We start from the raw sequence: 15,161 nt of genomic DNA, 5'->3' as shown, positions 1-15,161 counted from the left end.
GGCCTGTCACTTGGGTCTCGGCTAGGCAACTAGCCAGCCGGGAGGCAAATCCGCGTACTCATATCCAGTCCCCTCGGCATGGAGTCAACCAGGCCAGCCGACCTGCCATAAGTCCTTCGGCCGAGGGTAGAACAGTCTTTCCACCTGCTCTGCCACTTGGCCACTTGGCCACTACGTGACAAAAGGTGAAAGTCTATAAATACTCCTCAATCCTCATTGAGAAAAGGGGCGAACAATCCACAATTCATTCCAAAACTCACTATTAATCTGGTATAAACTCCCTTATCTCTCTACAGTATACTTTGCCAAGTAACACACAACTTAATCTCTTTAAGTTTACTGACTTGAGCGTCGGAGTGAGTACGCTCGGTACCAAGCCGAGCCCTCAGTTTGTTCATCTTAAGCAGGAAAGAGCGAAAGGAAGAGTCAAGTGAAGTCATCATTCAACAAGCTTACGTGGTCATAACACTGCTCCGAAATTACACCCGGAACAATAGTATTGATTAATAACTCCAGTCTATTTTAATGAAATGGTCTTACCGTTGAAACAAATGGAGTAATACCCTGAATAGAAGGAAATAAACTTGTATGATCTACCAACATTGATTATCAAAAGGTTTATTTTTTTGTGTGTGTGTCAAATGAGGCGCAAGGCCAGTACAATAAAGGGGAGGGGGATTCAAACACGTGACCTATTGTCTCGATACCCCAGTCTTAACCACTAGGCTAAGACCTCTTCGGTCTTGTTTATCAAAAGTTGCTGTTCGAGCAATCAGTTGGGGCAAAAGAGATTTGTGCTGCCTCAACGTCAATTATCACTCGTTGATTAATCATTTGGAAAGATCCAATCGAGTTAAAATCAGCGTTGGCTCGCTGTATCGTCATACAATACAAACCGGGCCGAGGAATTCCTGGATATGCATATTTTGTGATAACTTCAGTAGGCTGAACCAACATATCTGCATTGTTTCGAAGGTGGATGAACATGGTCGGAAAGGTAACTTGGGGGTTATTGTAGAGCGGCTCCCAACAAAGCTCTAGACCGTATTCATTTGGGGTTGTACGCTTCCGTAATGTATCCCCATTATAGTATTCAACATATCTGTCTATCGCGTCTTTTATCATTTCAAAAGCACCCGGGACAAAGCGGCTTGTGGTCGCCCCTGTGTCAAATATGGTTCCCCCGGTATAGTCACTCCGTAATGTCAGGTACTGCGGTGGTATGTTGAGGTTCATGCCACCTATACTAACACCGTTTAGGCCGACATAGTAGAAACCTCTACGACCTAGTATTGGAGTAGTGGACATGATAGCCGGACTTGTTATATAGTCTCCGAAACTTAGAAACATTGGGGAACTTTGAACTCGGGTGTTGCGTTGCTGGAGGCAGAACGAGAATTTGTTTCCAGCTCGGTCTCCTAGTTGCTTTATTAACGAGTCTCTGCCTTTGCTCATTCCAAGTATTCCCGTCACCATATTGTTACGAGAATTTGCTGTAACAAAAAGTATATTTGAAAGTTACCACCACATGTTTCACAAAAATTGACAGGGAAAGGAGTTACATAGTTTTAGTAGAGCCATAGAGGTACCTGGTTTGAAGTCTGTTATATCGATGGCGCACGCAAAACTTAGTCCATTAACAGTTTCCTGCGATATAAAGGTGAAAGTTTCTGTTGCCCAGATTCCACTCATTGCCGCACCATCACCGTAACCTATTGTCTTTGTGCAATGATCTTGGTAGCATTGGCCTTGACATTGCCGGCATGGAAAAGGTTGATATGTTTGAGATCTACTCCTCGGGAAAAGAGGTGTATTTTGTTGAAAACAACGGCTACATCCTTCACATTGTGTCCATACAACATCGCTGCCAGTGTCCAAAGCAAGATAATTCGTATGAAATGGCTGATCATGAAACTGCCCAAGTCCAATTTCAACAAAGTACAGTTTACCCTGAATTTTTATTACAGACAAATTGTCAGCTTCATAGTACTCAGATATATTTCTTTGGTCGTCACTCGTCCTGGACTCAGACACGCCTATAAATCTCTTGTCTCGATCCATATCAGTGAGTTCGGGTTGGTACATAGGCGAATCAGGGTGATCTATATGGGTCATTCTAAGTTGTAGACCTCTTGCCTTTGGTTTTGGTTGTGTGCAAGATGTTTGAGTAAGACAGCATAACAGTATAATAACAATTAGTAAAGGTAAAAGCTTCGACCACGACGATAATATTGGGTTGAATTTAGTCATGGACATTGTCAAGAGTAGCTTAATTTTGCTAGCTTTGGTAATGATCAATGAACATATTGACACTACATTTATATATGTTTTGAGTTGAAGGCATAAAAGTTTATTTAGGACAAGTATTCAGTAGATATTAACAAATAACAAATAAATGCATGTAATCACACTGATATAACCCAAGTAATCTGATGGATATACTGCGTACACAGTATCTAGAGTCTAAAATGGCACTAAATCAAAACAAAAATAGCTATACTTAATCTGTTCTAGAGTCTAAAATGGCACTAAATCAAAACAAAAATACCTACTTAATCTGTTCCAGTGAATAGTTTACATTTGCTTTTTTTTATGAGGGGAAATAAATTAAATGTAAACTATTGACTGACACGAAGTGAGTTATCAAAAGCAAAGAAGTGCGACAAGTGAAAGAAGAGAAGATTTGAGAAACGAGGATGGGGATGATTCACGTAAAGATTTACTAATTTTGCTATATAAGACCATTTCTAATTTTATTGATGAACTTTTCATTCACGTCCCCTCTTTGAATTTTTGAACTATGGTAGTTGGTTGTGAGTTGTGACACTTACTAGTGCAATTCCGTATAATAATTACACGGGTCTACTTTTTATTATGTTTTATGTACAATCTATATCTATCCATCTATCTATCTATATTAATAAATGAAGCTTTTTTCGAGCGATTACAAAGAGTCCAACTTTTAAAAAATTGTCAAGTATTAATTACTAATATAAATATAAATATAAATATAAATATAAATGTCTAATTATTGGTAGTACAGCTTTGAATTCAACTCCTACCTGCATACATACTCTTCGTGCCATAAACTAGAATTTAAATGGAGATATAATTCATCACCTTAATGATAGGAAAATGATGATAACCAGGACTCTTTATAGGCTTATATATAAACTATGATATTGACAAAAACTCATATAATAGCACTCTGAAAGCTTCGTCTAGCCGTATATCTTCTTAATTTTGCTATTTATGATTCCTATGCAAATTCTTTTTCTCTCGACAGGACATTAGCTTCATATGATATATGCATTATTTTGTGTTCATCATGCTGTACTTTATTTTTACATGTTTGTAAATATGATATTATTTCTATTGATATTTTGATGCTCTTAAGATTAATGTTTTTTAATGATGAATCTGCAGGGAATTGATTATATTGCACATATTTCATGCATTGGACGGATTTTGTCAACTTCTTTATAAGGTATTTTTATCTTTTATCCACTTTTTAGTTTTTATCATAGCAAAAACTTTGTTACTAGCTCATATTTCTTAATATTTATGTAATTACTCAATATGTTGTTTATTGAAGAGACATCGGAAAAGAAATTTGTAAGTTCATTAAAATTGAAACGGATTTTAAAATTATTGTGGCAAGACTTAGATTCATTTGTCAGTTCCAATTAATCATGTTATACGATTATTCATAAGTGGTCCATTGACTTATGTAATAGGTTTATACAATTTTTAAATATCAGCTATTTATATGTTGGTTAACGGGTTTAAAAGATTACGGAGTACTATGCTTGCCTTTCATTGATGAATCAGTAAGGGATAACTGTATAAGTACACAAATTATTTGCTAGATAGTATCCTACAAGGAGATTTTATCTAATTAGTTGACGACAAATTAGGAGATACAATAACACAAATATTAACTAAATATAAAAACGGAAAGTCTTCTTAAAGTCATTAAATTCGTGCTCCATGGCAAACTCAACTACATATGGTGAAACAGGAACGCTTTACTTTGTGAATCTTTACTTTGTGAATCATCTTATAATAATTAGCTTGGACAGGTATTGATATTGTTTTGCCGTCAATGGATTCTCATCATAGAATCTTATATGATAGAATAGCAACTACAGAGTATATGTCTCATAATCCACAGAGAAGTGCTTATGGGCACTATGATAGACAACAAATGTGAAAATATTGTACTCCATATATTTTTTCTCCACAACAAATTTAGCAAGCTTATGGTAGTTTGATTCCATAATATTGCACAAGAGAGAGATGTAAAAGTTGGATTCTGTAAAAGTAGTATATTGATCTATATATACATATATGAGAATAGAGCTTGATCTTGAATAAATCACCTCACAAAAATTAAACTTCTATAAACTAATCAACTCTAGCTATGACTCTTCTTTACGTATGGTTGTTTTTTGTATAATTGACTCAAATTCATATACTCTGTCTATTTTTATACATAAAGTGTTGTTATGTCGATACGGTTTACTCAAATTCATAAATATTTATACATAAGACGTTGGTTTTGCATTTATTTAAAAGTACTAAATTAATTTTTTTAATTAACGTTTTATATCACTGATTAACAAATTTTCATTAAATTTAATTAGGCTAAGTATGATTATACATGCTTCTATTTGTTTACTTGGTAGGTTACATATTTACTTCATCACCATTATTTATTTATTTTTTGGTGCGATCATCACCACTATTTATTCATGTGCTTATTATTGCTCTTTTTAGCAAGTGTGTACGTAATGATATGGTTTCCTATGATAATAAGCTAAGCTTTCATGTTGGCAAAAGTATCACCATTATTTATTTATTTTTAGAGCCATATCACTTTGTTAGTTAATAAAATCTTAGCTTTATATCACTTTGGTGACCAATTCAAACAGTAACATATAATTTAGATCATATACTTTAAGATCATTCAAATATTATATCATTGTCGGTATGGTGAGAAAAGGTGAGGTACTATCTATAGTGGGTAAAATATTTGTTTGAACACAAAATCGTCGTAGATTTTGGCTATAACATTGTATCCTGACGTACTTCTTTTATCTCAATTATTTGTTTATTTTTTTTTTAAGTATTTTAATCAAGACAAATAAATGATTGGGCATAGAGAAAGTATATTATATTATAAACCATGACTTAATCAATAATAATTTCGGAGTAAGAGTTCGTCTAAGCACGTTAAATTTTCAAATTGTTTTGATTTGGGTTTTCCTTTTTAGACTTTGGAATTCACATGGTCTGGCCTGTTTTTAGACGAGAGAGTTGACATTGTAGTGGTTATTTTATAACTTGACGTTCAACGGTGCTTCACGATACAGAATATTACAAATGGCCCGTGCATCGCACGGGCATTAAATCTAGTATATATATAAAAGAGAGTTTTTTCGAGCGATTCTAGAGCGTCCACATCATCAAAAATTAATTTAGGAAAGTTTCATAAATAATATTTTCCACATAAAAAATAAAGTAGAGAATCTTTTAATTATTATAATATCTATATTTCCTATTTTATATTCATGAGAAGTTTCTAATTTTTATATAAAAACTTTGACATTTTATCTGGCAAAAAAATGTTGTTATAAAAATTATGAAAATAATATAATTAGATTCGTGGTAAAAAATGCTTTCATTAGAGTATAGATTTCATATGATTTGCACATACGAGTATTAAAGATGGTGTACTTCTTTTAATATGTTATATGTCCACATTGAAAAACAATGTTAGTGTGGTGATTATAATACATATAAATTATATAATTGTCCCACATCGAAAGATTAACATAAATTGAGTGATCCTATGATTATAAATAGGAGTCATCATTGGAACCTATATACCAACCAAAAACCTTTTGAGTCTCTTAAGTATTGTTTTGGAGATCTCTTAAGAGTTTATATCATTATCTTCACAGTATGATATATACATATTTTTTCTATATTATGTATTATATTCAAGTGATGTTTATAATCTTTATATAAAAACTTATACATCTCATTTGCCAAAAAAATATTATAAAAAAACGTGCGAATATTAATAAATAGTACTCCCTCCATTCAAGACCAAATACAACATTTTCATTTACACACTTGCCAAGACACAAATTACAACGTAAATATTTTTAAGTTTACATTATAAAAAATTTAAAGTTTGATATTCTCATTGTAATTTATAAGTGAATCAAATAAGATCCCACATGACCATATTTTGTCTTACATATTGCAAGGAATCGTAAAGATTTTATTTGTTCATGAATGGTGTAAAAAAAAGAATGTTGTATTTGGTCTTGAATCGAGGGAGTATAGTATTTGCTCATTATTATTAACCTGGGTTAGATGTCGAATTATGTGCGAAAAAGATGGTGTGTTTCTAAGTATGTTATTTGTCCCACATTGAAAAATATGTTGGTGTGGTGAATATATTACGTATAAATAATAGAATTGTCCCACATCGAAAGTTTAGCATAAGGTGGGTGATCATATGATTATAAATAGAAGGCATCCTTAGAACCTAAATACAAACCCAAAACCTTCTGAGTCTCTTAAGCATTGTCTTGGAGAGCTCTTAAGAGTTTATATAATTAACACCACGATATGATATACGAAGTATATATTTTTTATATTATGTCCAAGTGGTGTTTATAATTTTTATATAAAAACTTATACATCTCATTTAGCAAAAAAGTAACATAATTTTTTTTTTTTGAAAAATTATATAATTAGATTCGTGGTAAATAAATGCTAGCATTAGAATATAGTATCATATTATTTGCACATTTTTTAATTACGATAAGAAGTTAAAAAAATGTACTATACGAATATTAATAAATAGTACTCCTATAGTATTTGATTATTATTATTAAACTGGGTTAGATGTCGAATTAGGTGTGAAAAAGATGGTGTATTTCTAAGTATATTGTTCGTCCCACATTGAAAAATAATGCAGGTGTGGTAAATATACTACATATAAATAGTTGAATTGTCCCACATTAGAAGATTATCATGAGGTGAGGTATCACATGATTATAAATATGAGTCATAACTTAGGGGGTATAAACCCAAAATCTTTTGAATCGCTTACAAATTATCTTAGAAAGTTCTTATAAGAGTTTGTATTAACGACAAACCTTAGTTACAACAATATCATACAAATATTAATCACGTAGATATTTATAAAAGCGATTATACAAAGTCATAATTAAAAAATAAAATGGGTGCTAAATATACATAAATTTGTTTGTGTCATATAATGATAATCTCTGCACTAAAATAGAAAATTTATGAATTATAATACAATCAAGTGTTGCATAAAAAGATCTTAAATCCACAAACAAATCAATAATGAGCTTTTTTACTTTGATAAATTGTAGAATTAAATCTTTTTAACTTTCAAATATAGGTAATTATTATGCCCCATTACATTTGAGTAACTAAAATACATCATAATTTTTAACCATTAATCAAAATCGCACCAGAAAAAGGAAATATTTTGCATTTGTTTATACATTCTATTGCTCCCTCAATTACATCTTAAAAGTCGTATTCGGAAAAAAAAATGTAATTTAAATTATATCATTTGTACATATTTTAATTATGATAAAAAATGGAAAAAAACGTACGAATATAAATAGATAGTATAATATTTTCTTATTATTAAATAGAGTTGGATATCGAAATAGGTGCAAAAAAGATGGTGTACTTTTACGTGTGTTATTTGTCCCACATTGAAAAATAATGTAGGTGTGGTAAATATACTACATATAAATAGTTGAATTGTCCCACATCAGAAAATTATCATAAGGTGAGGTGATTTTAAAAATTAATTCAGGAAAGTATTATAAATAATATTTTTTGATGTAAAAAATAAAGTGGAGAATCTTTTAATTATTATAAAATTTATTTCCTATATTATATTCAAGTGATATTTCTAATTTTTATATAAAAAATTTTACATTTCATTTGGCAAAAAAACAGCATTAAGAAAATTATGAAAATAACATAATTTGATTCGTGGTAAAAATGATATCATTAGCGTATAAATTTCATACAATTTGTACATATATAAAATTGTGTACTTCTTAGTATGTTATATGTCTCACATTGAAAAATAATGTAGGATTATATAAAAATAATAGAATTGTCCCACATCGAAAGATTAATATAAGATGTAGTGGTCTTATGATTATAAATATGAGGCATCCTTGGAACTTAGTTATCAACCTAACATCTTTTGCGTCTCTTAAATAAGATGTTTTGACTTTTGATCATATCTAAATAAATGATTAGACATAAGATGTAAATATTAAGACCTATAACCAATTTTTTTTAACTAAGTTAATTACCCCGTTGCAACGCACGGACATCCAAACTAGTAATTTATGAAAATTATACATGTAAAGTGTATACAATACACGCGTCTACAGTTAAAATTATGATAAAAAAGTTCAAAATATATATACGTTCAAAATAATTATATAATGGACAAAATAATTACATCAAAAAATTTGATAGATATCAATATTATTTTTTTTTTTGTTTTTTTTTGTTTTGGTGAACCAATGGAAATCAAAACGAGAAAAAAAAAAAAAGAAGAAAAATCAAAAGTCAGTAACAACGCTACTACCAAAAGAGAGGCATCACTTATTTGTATGTGATGTAGGAATTGTGGTAGGTTTCTAATAAAACAAGTCACCAACAATACCTAAGGCAGTAAAGGCTCTACAAAGACAGGAGAATAAGGATGCTATTTGGGATTTTGTAATAATTTATGTTAGGTCACAAATATTTGGGTTTGAATTGAGCCAACTAAATCGAATGAGAGTTAAAACAAGATTAAGCAAACAACTACTAATAAGCAAAGCAAGCAAGTAAAAGGTACTTCCTCCGTTCCATATGATAGTTTACGTTTGCTTTATGCACGTATGCCAATGCTTGTTTTCTTTTGTTCGTATCTTTAGTTACATATTATTAAAAATTATAAAAATTTTATATTCATAATGTACTCCGTAAGACAATTTAAACAAGATCTCACATGACTATCTTTTAAGTTATACATTAGAAGTTGTACTGAAAATTCTTCTCACTTATGAATAGTGCCCAAAAAGCAAACGTAAACAATTCAATGGAACGGAGGAAGTAAAAGATAGGAGATATATAACTCGATAGGAGAAAGGCCTGTGATTGGTTGGGTTCACATGAATGCAACGAGGTCAAGGCGGAGAAGGGGTGACACGCCTAAAATGTCGCTATTTAAGACGGCCAAATTAACAATTTATATACCACAAAGCATATTAATTAACACTAATTCTAAACTAGTAAAGTAGTAAGCAAGAGATCGAACCCAAGAGAAGGGGGGTTTTGCAATAGTGAAATTAAAAGAGCAATTAGAACAATTGTGACAAAGTAACAACAAATATGTAAAAAGGGGGGTATTTGGTAAGGACAACAAAAGGAAATTCAAACAAGAGTAAGCAACAAGTAATCAGACAAGTGAGTTTTAAGATGGAAATTTATCAAATTTGAGAGAAACTTAATCCGACTCAATAAAGTGAGACACTTTAGTTAATAAAACCACAAAATCAATCCTTTAATTATATATTATCACCCTATTGTGAAGATAAATCTTTTAAATCTCCTTAATAATGGCCAAATGACAAGGAAATCACACTTAATCAAATAACCCAACTCATCAATTCTACCAAGTAGAAATCACATACATTGGTCAAATTAACAAGAAGATATGAGCACAAGAGATTCAATAGGGGTAATTAGACACAATGAAATCACGATTAATGCCTAATTATAAGTTAATCCTTTATTTGCTAATTAAGCCAAGAAGAAATCACATTCATTAGCATAATAACAAGGTGTTGCAAAGATGAGATTACAAGGAAATCACACTTAATAATCCCAACAACAATAAATTAAGGAACTTGATTAGTTAAGCAACAAGGAAATCACACTTAATTACTCAATTTAAACAAGATTTCCAAAATTCAAACAATAAGCACAAAGGATTAACAATGATAATGAAAATTAAGGAAAGATTAAGGAGTCTTACAACCAAATATTACACCTTTGAGCCGGATTAAGAATAGGAGATTAGTTCTCCATAGTAGATCTAAACCCAAATAAAAAAGATGAATAATTCCCAAATTACAACTTGATTAATTAAAAGTGTGCATAAGATGTCTTAACTTACTTGAAAACATCCTATATATAGTCTAACGTAACCTAATAATCATGGGCTTAACAAAGGAAAAACCCGTAACACAAAACGGAATGAACCCAGCAAACTCGCACGGTGCGAGTTCTGGTGTCTGGAAACACGCATGGTGCGAGTTTGGGCCTGGAGTGCGTTTTTCTTTCGTGCTTTACTTGATCCTTGGAAGACTTCCTCATGGTATTTCTTCAATGCTTGTTCTTCACTCTTCCTTGGACGCTTCTCTTGGTCTCTTGGCATCTCATTCTTCACTAGAAATCATACTAAATGATAAAGCATTCGGAATTGGTTAAATAATGTGAAAATCGTCAAAAACCGTCACCAAATGTTACCAAATGAGCTCCAAATGATGCCAAAACAATGTAGAAATAGGAGCTCATCAAACACCCCACACTTAGCCCTTTGCTCGTCCCGAGCAAACTAAAGTAAATCTAATCACCACTTAGGTTAAGGAAACCGTATGGGCGCTCCTAATTCCCCTCTCTTCATCTCACACTTCCTTCTTATATCATCCCTCTCTAAAATCACATGGTCACTTTTCTTCAAGGCTCCAACTAGTGAGTAAGTGACCCAAAATCCTCCAATACTAACCTCTCTTCTCTCACTCGTCCTCCTTATGTCATCCCTCTTCTAAGATGATCCTAAATCCACCAATTCACCCTTCACTTTTCACTCACAATCATCAAAATTCTCCTTATTACTCCCCCTTATTACTCCACTTGGTTCAACACAAGGCTACCATAGTCATCAAAGCATCTCCTAACCTATCAATTAGGCAACCTCAAATTCCTCCATACTCCACACAACTCCAACAATTCACAACTCAATAACCAACTCAACCAACCCGACAATGCATAAGACAAGTCAAAACAATCCAACCCCAAACAACAAGTATGCCAAGCACTAGTATCAAAGTAAGCTTCCAAACCCCCCTCCTAGTCTTGGCACACTACTAGCCTACCCTTCAGGCCTTCTAGAGCTCCACCACTTATGTCACCACCATCAAATGGAAGTAGTCATGGAAGTAGTCATGTATGTGACATGATTTCAAGGCTTCAAAGAGTCAACAAGATTTTCCAATTTTTCCTAATTCTCTCATTTTGCCTAAACCGCCCTTTCGGATTTTCGGTTTAGTTATTTTCCTCACCTCTACTCTCGTGGCTCGCACTCTTTTTTTCATTTTGCCCAGAGTGCCCTTTCGGGTTTTCACTCCGGTCTCGGCCACTTTCCAACTTTTGCCTAGGATGCCCTTTCGGGTTTTCATCCTAGCCGAATTTTTCTTTTTCTTTTCTTTTCTTCCTTTTTCATTTTTTTTGAATTGAAATACAAGGCATGAAACAAATATATTACAATATATACATGATTTTACCAACTCATGCCCACCCCACACTTAAATCTTCACTTTGTCCCCAAAGTGTGAGGTGAACACCCTAAACTCACTCAAGAGTGTGAGCTTGAGGCACCTCCATGTCCCGGAGGTCCTCCCCTTATTCTTGATTCTCTTCTTCTTCTTCTAAATCTAGCCATTCCGGCTCTTACTTCATTAACTGGAGTCTCATTATATCCTTGGTATTGGGTGGGGAATTGTTGCATGTGTTGTGCATTCATGGCCGCCACCATATCAAAGATTGCGTTTTGCATATAACGCATCTCCTCCAAATCCTCTTGGTAGTGGTGGTAGCGGTTTTCGGTGATTCCTCACCGGGCATTCTCCGTGAGTTGCATTTGAGAGAGTGAGGACTCAAGGTTTGTGACACGGTTGGTGATATCCGATTGCCATGTTTGGAAGGCCGGGTAGTTGAATTGAGGTGCCATAAAACGATGTTGTTGTTGTTCTTGTGGCATTTGAGGTGGAGTGAAGTGAGGCTCATCAAAACGGGCATTAGGCATGGGTTCATCAAATGGTGCATCATAATGTGGCATGTCACCATAAGTTAGAGCCCCCCCCACTTGTGGTTGCTCTCCACCCTCATCATTATCGGGTTCAACTACTTGGGCTATATCAACCCAAAGGTGCACAAACGCGTCGTCGGGAGGCATATAAAAGTCTTGTGCACTCCCCCAACCCAAGGGTGAGTTGGGGGGACGGGGTAAGTACATGTAGTACTTGTAGTTTTGGCCACCCATGCACCAAATTACCAAGGGGGTGATTTTGTCTACCACCTCAAGCATGTGTGCTTTTCCCAAGTATTTGTAGTCCATGAGACCACTTCCGTCAAGTTCATAAACATTAGGTGGAATTGGTACACCCGTCTTTTCCACAATCATTTCAATCATGCCCCCAATGAAAATGGTCCTCTTTGGTTCCTTTTGTAACTCAAGGCAACCGCTCACAAACAAGTCAACCCAATCCGGTATTCCCCTCCCCTACGGGGTCATGGACCATAGACATTTTATTTGAAGGTAATTCATCTTGGTGGGTTCGGTCATGACCAAGAAATTTGTGTTTATGTGGCGGCTCAAGAGGCGCAAAACAGGGTTTGGAAGGGTTGTGTTCTTTGAGTTTTCATACCTCACATCCCCCCTGATATCATTCCAAAATGCACTCATGTTTTTCTTGTCAAGGGGCTCTTTGATGAGGGCTTTGGTGATATGGAGGGCCTCTCTTAATTCGTCATAAGTCAAAGTGTGGGTAAGTCGGCATGCCCGGAATTTGATCCCTGGGGTCTTATCCCTTCCCAATTTCACCCTCTCCAAAGAAGAAAGAAATTCAAAGGTAACACCCCTTCGGGTGTGTGCGGCAATGTTAGTGTAAGATTCAAGCCCGACCTTTTCTAAGAGCATTCGGGCCATGGGAAGCATTCCCAACCTGATAAGAACATTTTGGTCAAGAAATTTAGTTTGTGCTACGGTTGACACCGAAACAAACTTTTTCCAATTTGTGAGGGCTTTGTCTCGGAGGCCCTCCTTGCCCGAGTACTCATTCTCATCAAAAGCCGAGGCTCTCTTTGGTCCTTGTGAGGAGGAAGCCTCGGTAGCTTTACCTTTTCCCATTGTATAACAATTTTTTTTTTCCAGAAAAACACAAGTTTGGAAAGGATTTTTGGGTGAGGCAAAAGAACAAACACCTAACATGCACTAGAAAGATGATGTGCTAATTAGTTGTTTGTTGAAAGTAAAACACCTCACAAGTTTAGAAATTGTTTAGGGACAAATTACAACACAAATAAACAACCAAATTTCGACTTGAACCAAACAAATTTTCGAAATCAAGTTAACTATGAATGACAAGAATAAGAATAAGGTTTATACCTCCTTTTGATTCTTGTTTGTGTTGTAGGATGATATTTATTACCCAAGAATGCTTCAATAGTCCCTTAAATCCAATTTGCAAACCCGAAAATCTTCAATCTCGAATCAAACGAAACCCTAGGTCGAAGTTTTGTGACGGAATTGAAGAGTCTATCACACCTGAAATACTCGAGAAGGGGGGGGGGGTGAATTGAGTATTTAAAATTTATGCCTACTTTTTATTTTATATCAAGGTAATTAATTACTTAAAGTTTATTGATTAAACTTTAACTAATTAACTAAATGATTATGAACGTAATGAAATGACTAAAATGAAAACTGCAAGGACACACGATATTTGAAGTGGTTCAGCTTCACACGTCGATGTAACACCCCGTAAATTTGAAGACCTTTATTATATTTTAAAAGTAATATTTTAATCTATTTTAATTTAATATTAATTTATTTGAAATAAAATTTATTTGATAAAATATAATCTTATTTTATTTTGAAGAAATGTAATTATTTTTGATAGTTTAGAAATGTTTAAAAGTGATTTAAACTATATTTAAACCTTTTCCTTTGATAAAATAGATTTCGGATAAAAGTCGTAAAATTGGGATTTTCCATTTCTTACGGTCGTTGGGTAAACGAGTTTGGATATTGAGCATATGAGTACTTAATCTTTTAGTAAAATCGTGTTTAAGAACTTTAATATTCTCGGAAATCGCGTTCGACGAATATTTCTAATTACCGTCGAAGCAAACCCAAAACGTAAACAATTGACCCCCTCCCCATGCATATGGACCGGCCACCCTACTCCCATTTGTTCCCTCTTTCAACTTTCATTTCCTCCATAATTCACTCTCTCTCTTCCTTTCATCAAACACCAAATTCATCTCAAAAATCCTCCTTACAATCCCTAAATCCACCATAAATCCTTTATTTCTCCACCAAATCTCATAAAATTATATATTTGGAATCATCTCTTCAATCCTCATCTACTAGTAAGCTTTATTTTCATTTCCCCCAATTTTGTTTTAAGGCTCATCTTTTAGGGTTTTCGAATTTAAGCTTAATAATTGTATTTTTGTTGTTCTTATAGGTGAAGAATTTGAAGATGAGTTAGGTGACTCATATATTGTAGAAGATAATGAGTGATTTCGGTTTCTAGGGCTCTTTCTCAAGTGTTATTGTTCTCTTTTTCTAGCTTAAGGTAACTATTCCGAGTCACTCGACGAATTAATGTCACATTAGTAGTTGTATTTGTTGTTTGTTGTTGTTTGTTGTCGTTTGTTATTGTTTGTTGTTGTTTGAGACGATCTTGTTGATAAATGAATGAATGGAGTAAGATGAGTATGCTTATGTTTAATTTACGTTACCCATTTGTATATTATTGTTTGGAACAAATTTGGATAGGAATTATGTGTTGTGACAAGTCCGTGTTTTGGCTGGAACGCGTCAGTACCGAACCGAGACGGTTTCCAATGTTTCCAAAAATATGACAGATTGAACGACATCGAAAAATTAGGTGGTTTAGCCACTTGAATCACTGAATTCGGAGTCCGTATGAGTAAATGGTGTCATTTTATCGATTAAAATTTATAGAAAAGTTTACCCTTGTGTGAGACGGTTATTTATGCTATTTTATTAAGCG

At 33.7% G+C, this 15,161-nt stretch overlaps 1 protein-coding gene across 1 annotated transcript; it reads right to left on the bottom strand.

Moving 5' to 3' along the window:
- Positions 1-750: 750 nt before the first annotated feature.
- On the bottom strand, positions 751-2,115 carry LOC141649055 (aspartyl protease family protein 2-like). Its single transcript, XM_074457756.1, has 2 exons — positions 1,590-2,115; positions 751-1,493 (listed from the first exon to the last, which is right to left on the bottom strand). Exons 1-2 carry the CDS (start codon positions 2,113-2,115, stop codon positions 751-753), a joined length of 1,269 nt encoding a protein of 422 aa, XP_074313857.1.
- Between the last annotated feature and the right edge of the window lie 13,046 nt (positions 2,116-15,161).

Source organism: Silene latifolia, chromosome 3, assembly GCF_048544455.1.
Source record: "Silene latifolia isolate original U9 population chromosome 3, ASM4854445v1, whole genome shotgun sequence".
Classification (NCBI taxonomy): domain Eukaryota; kingdom Viridiplantae; phylum Streptophyta; class Magnoliopsida; order Caryophyllales; family Caryophyllaceae; genus Silene; species Silene latifolia.
Note: the sequence above shows the minus strand (reverse complement) of the source record. Positions and strands in the feature narration are given on the sequence as shown.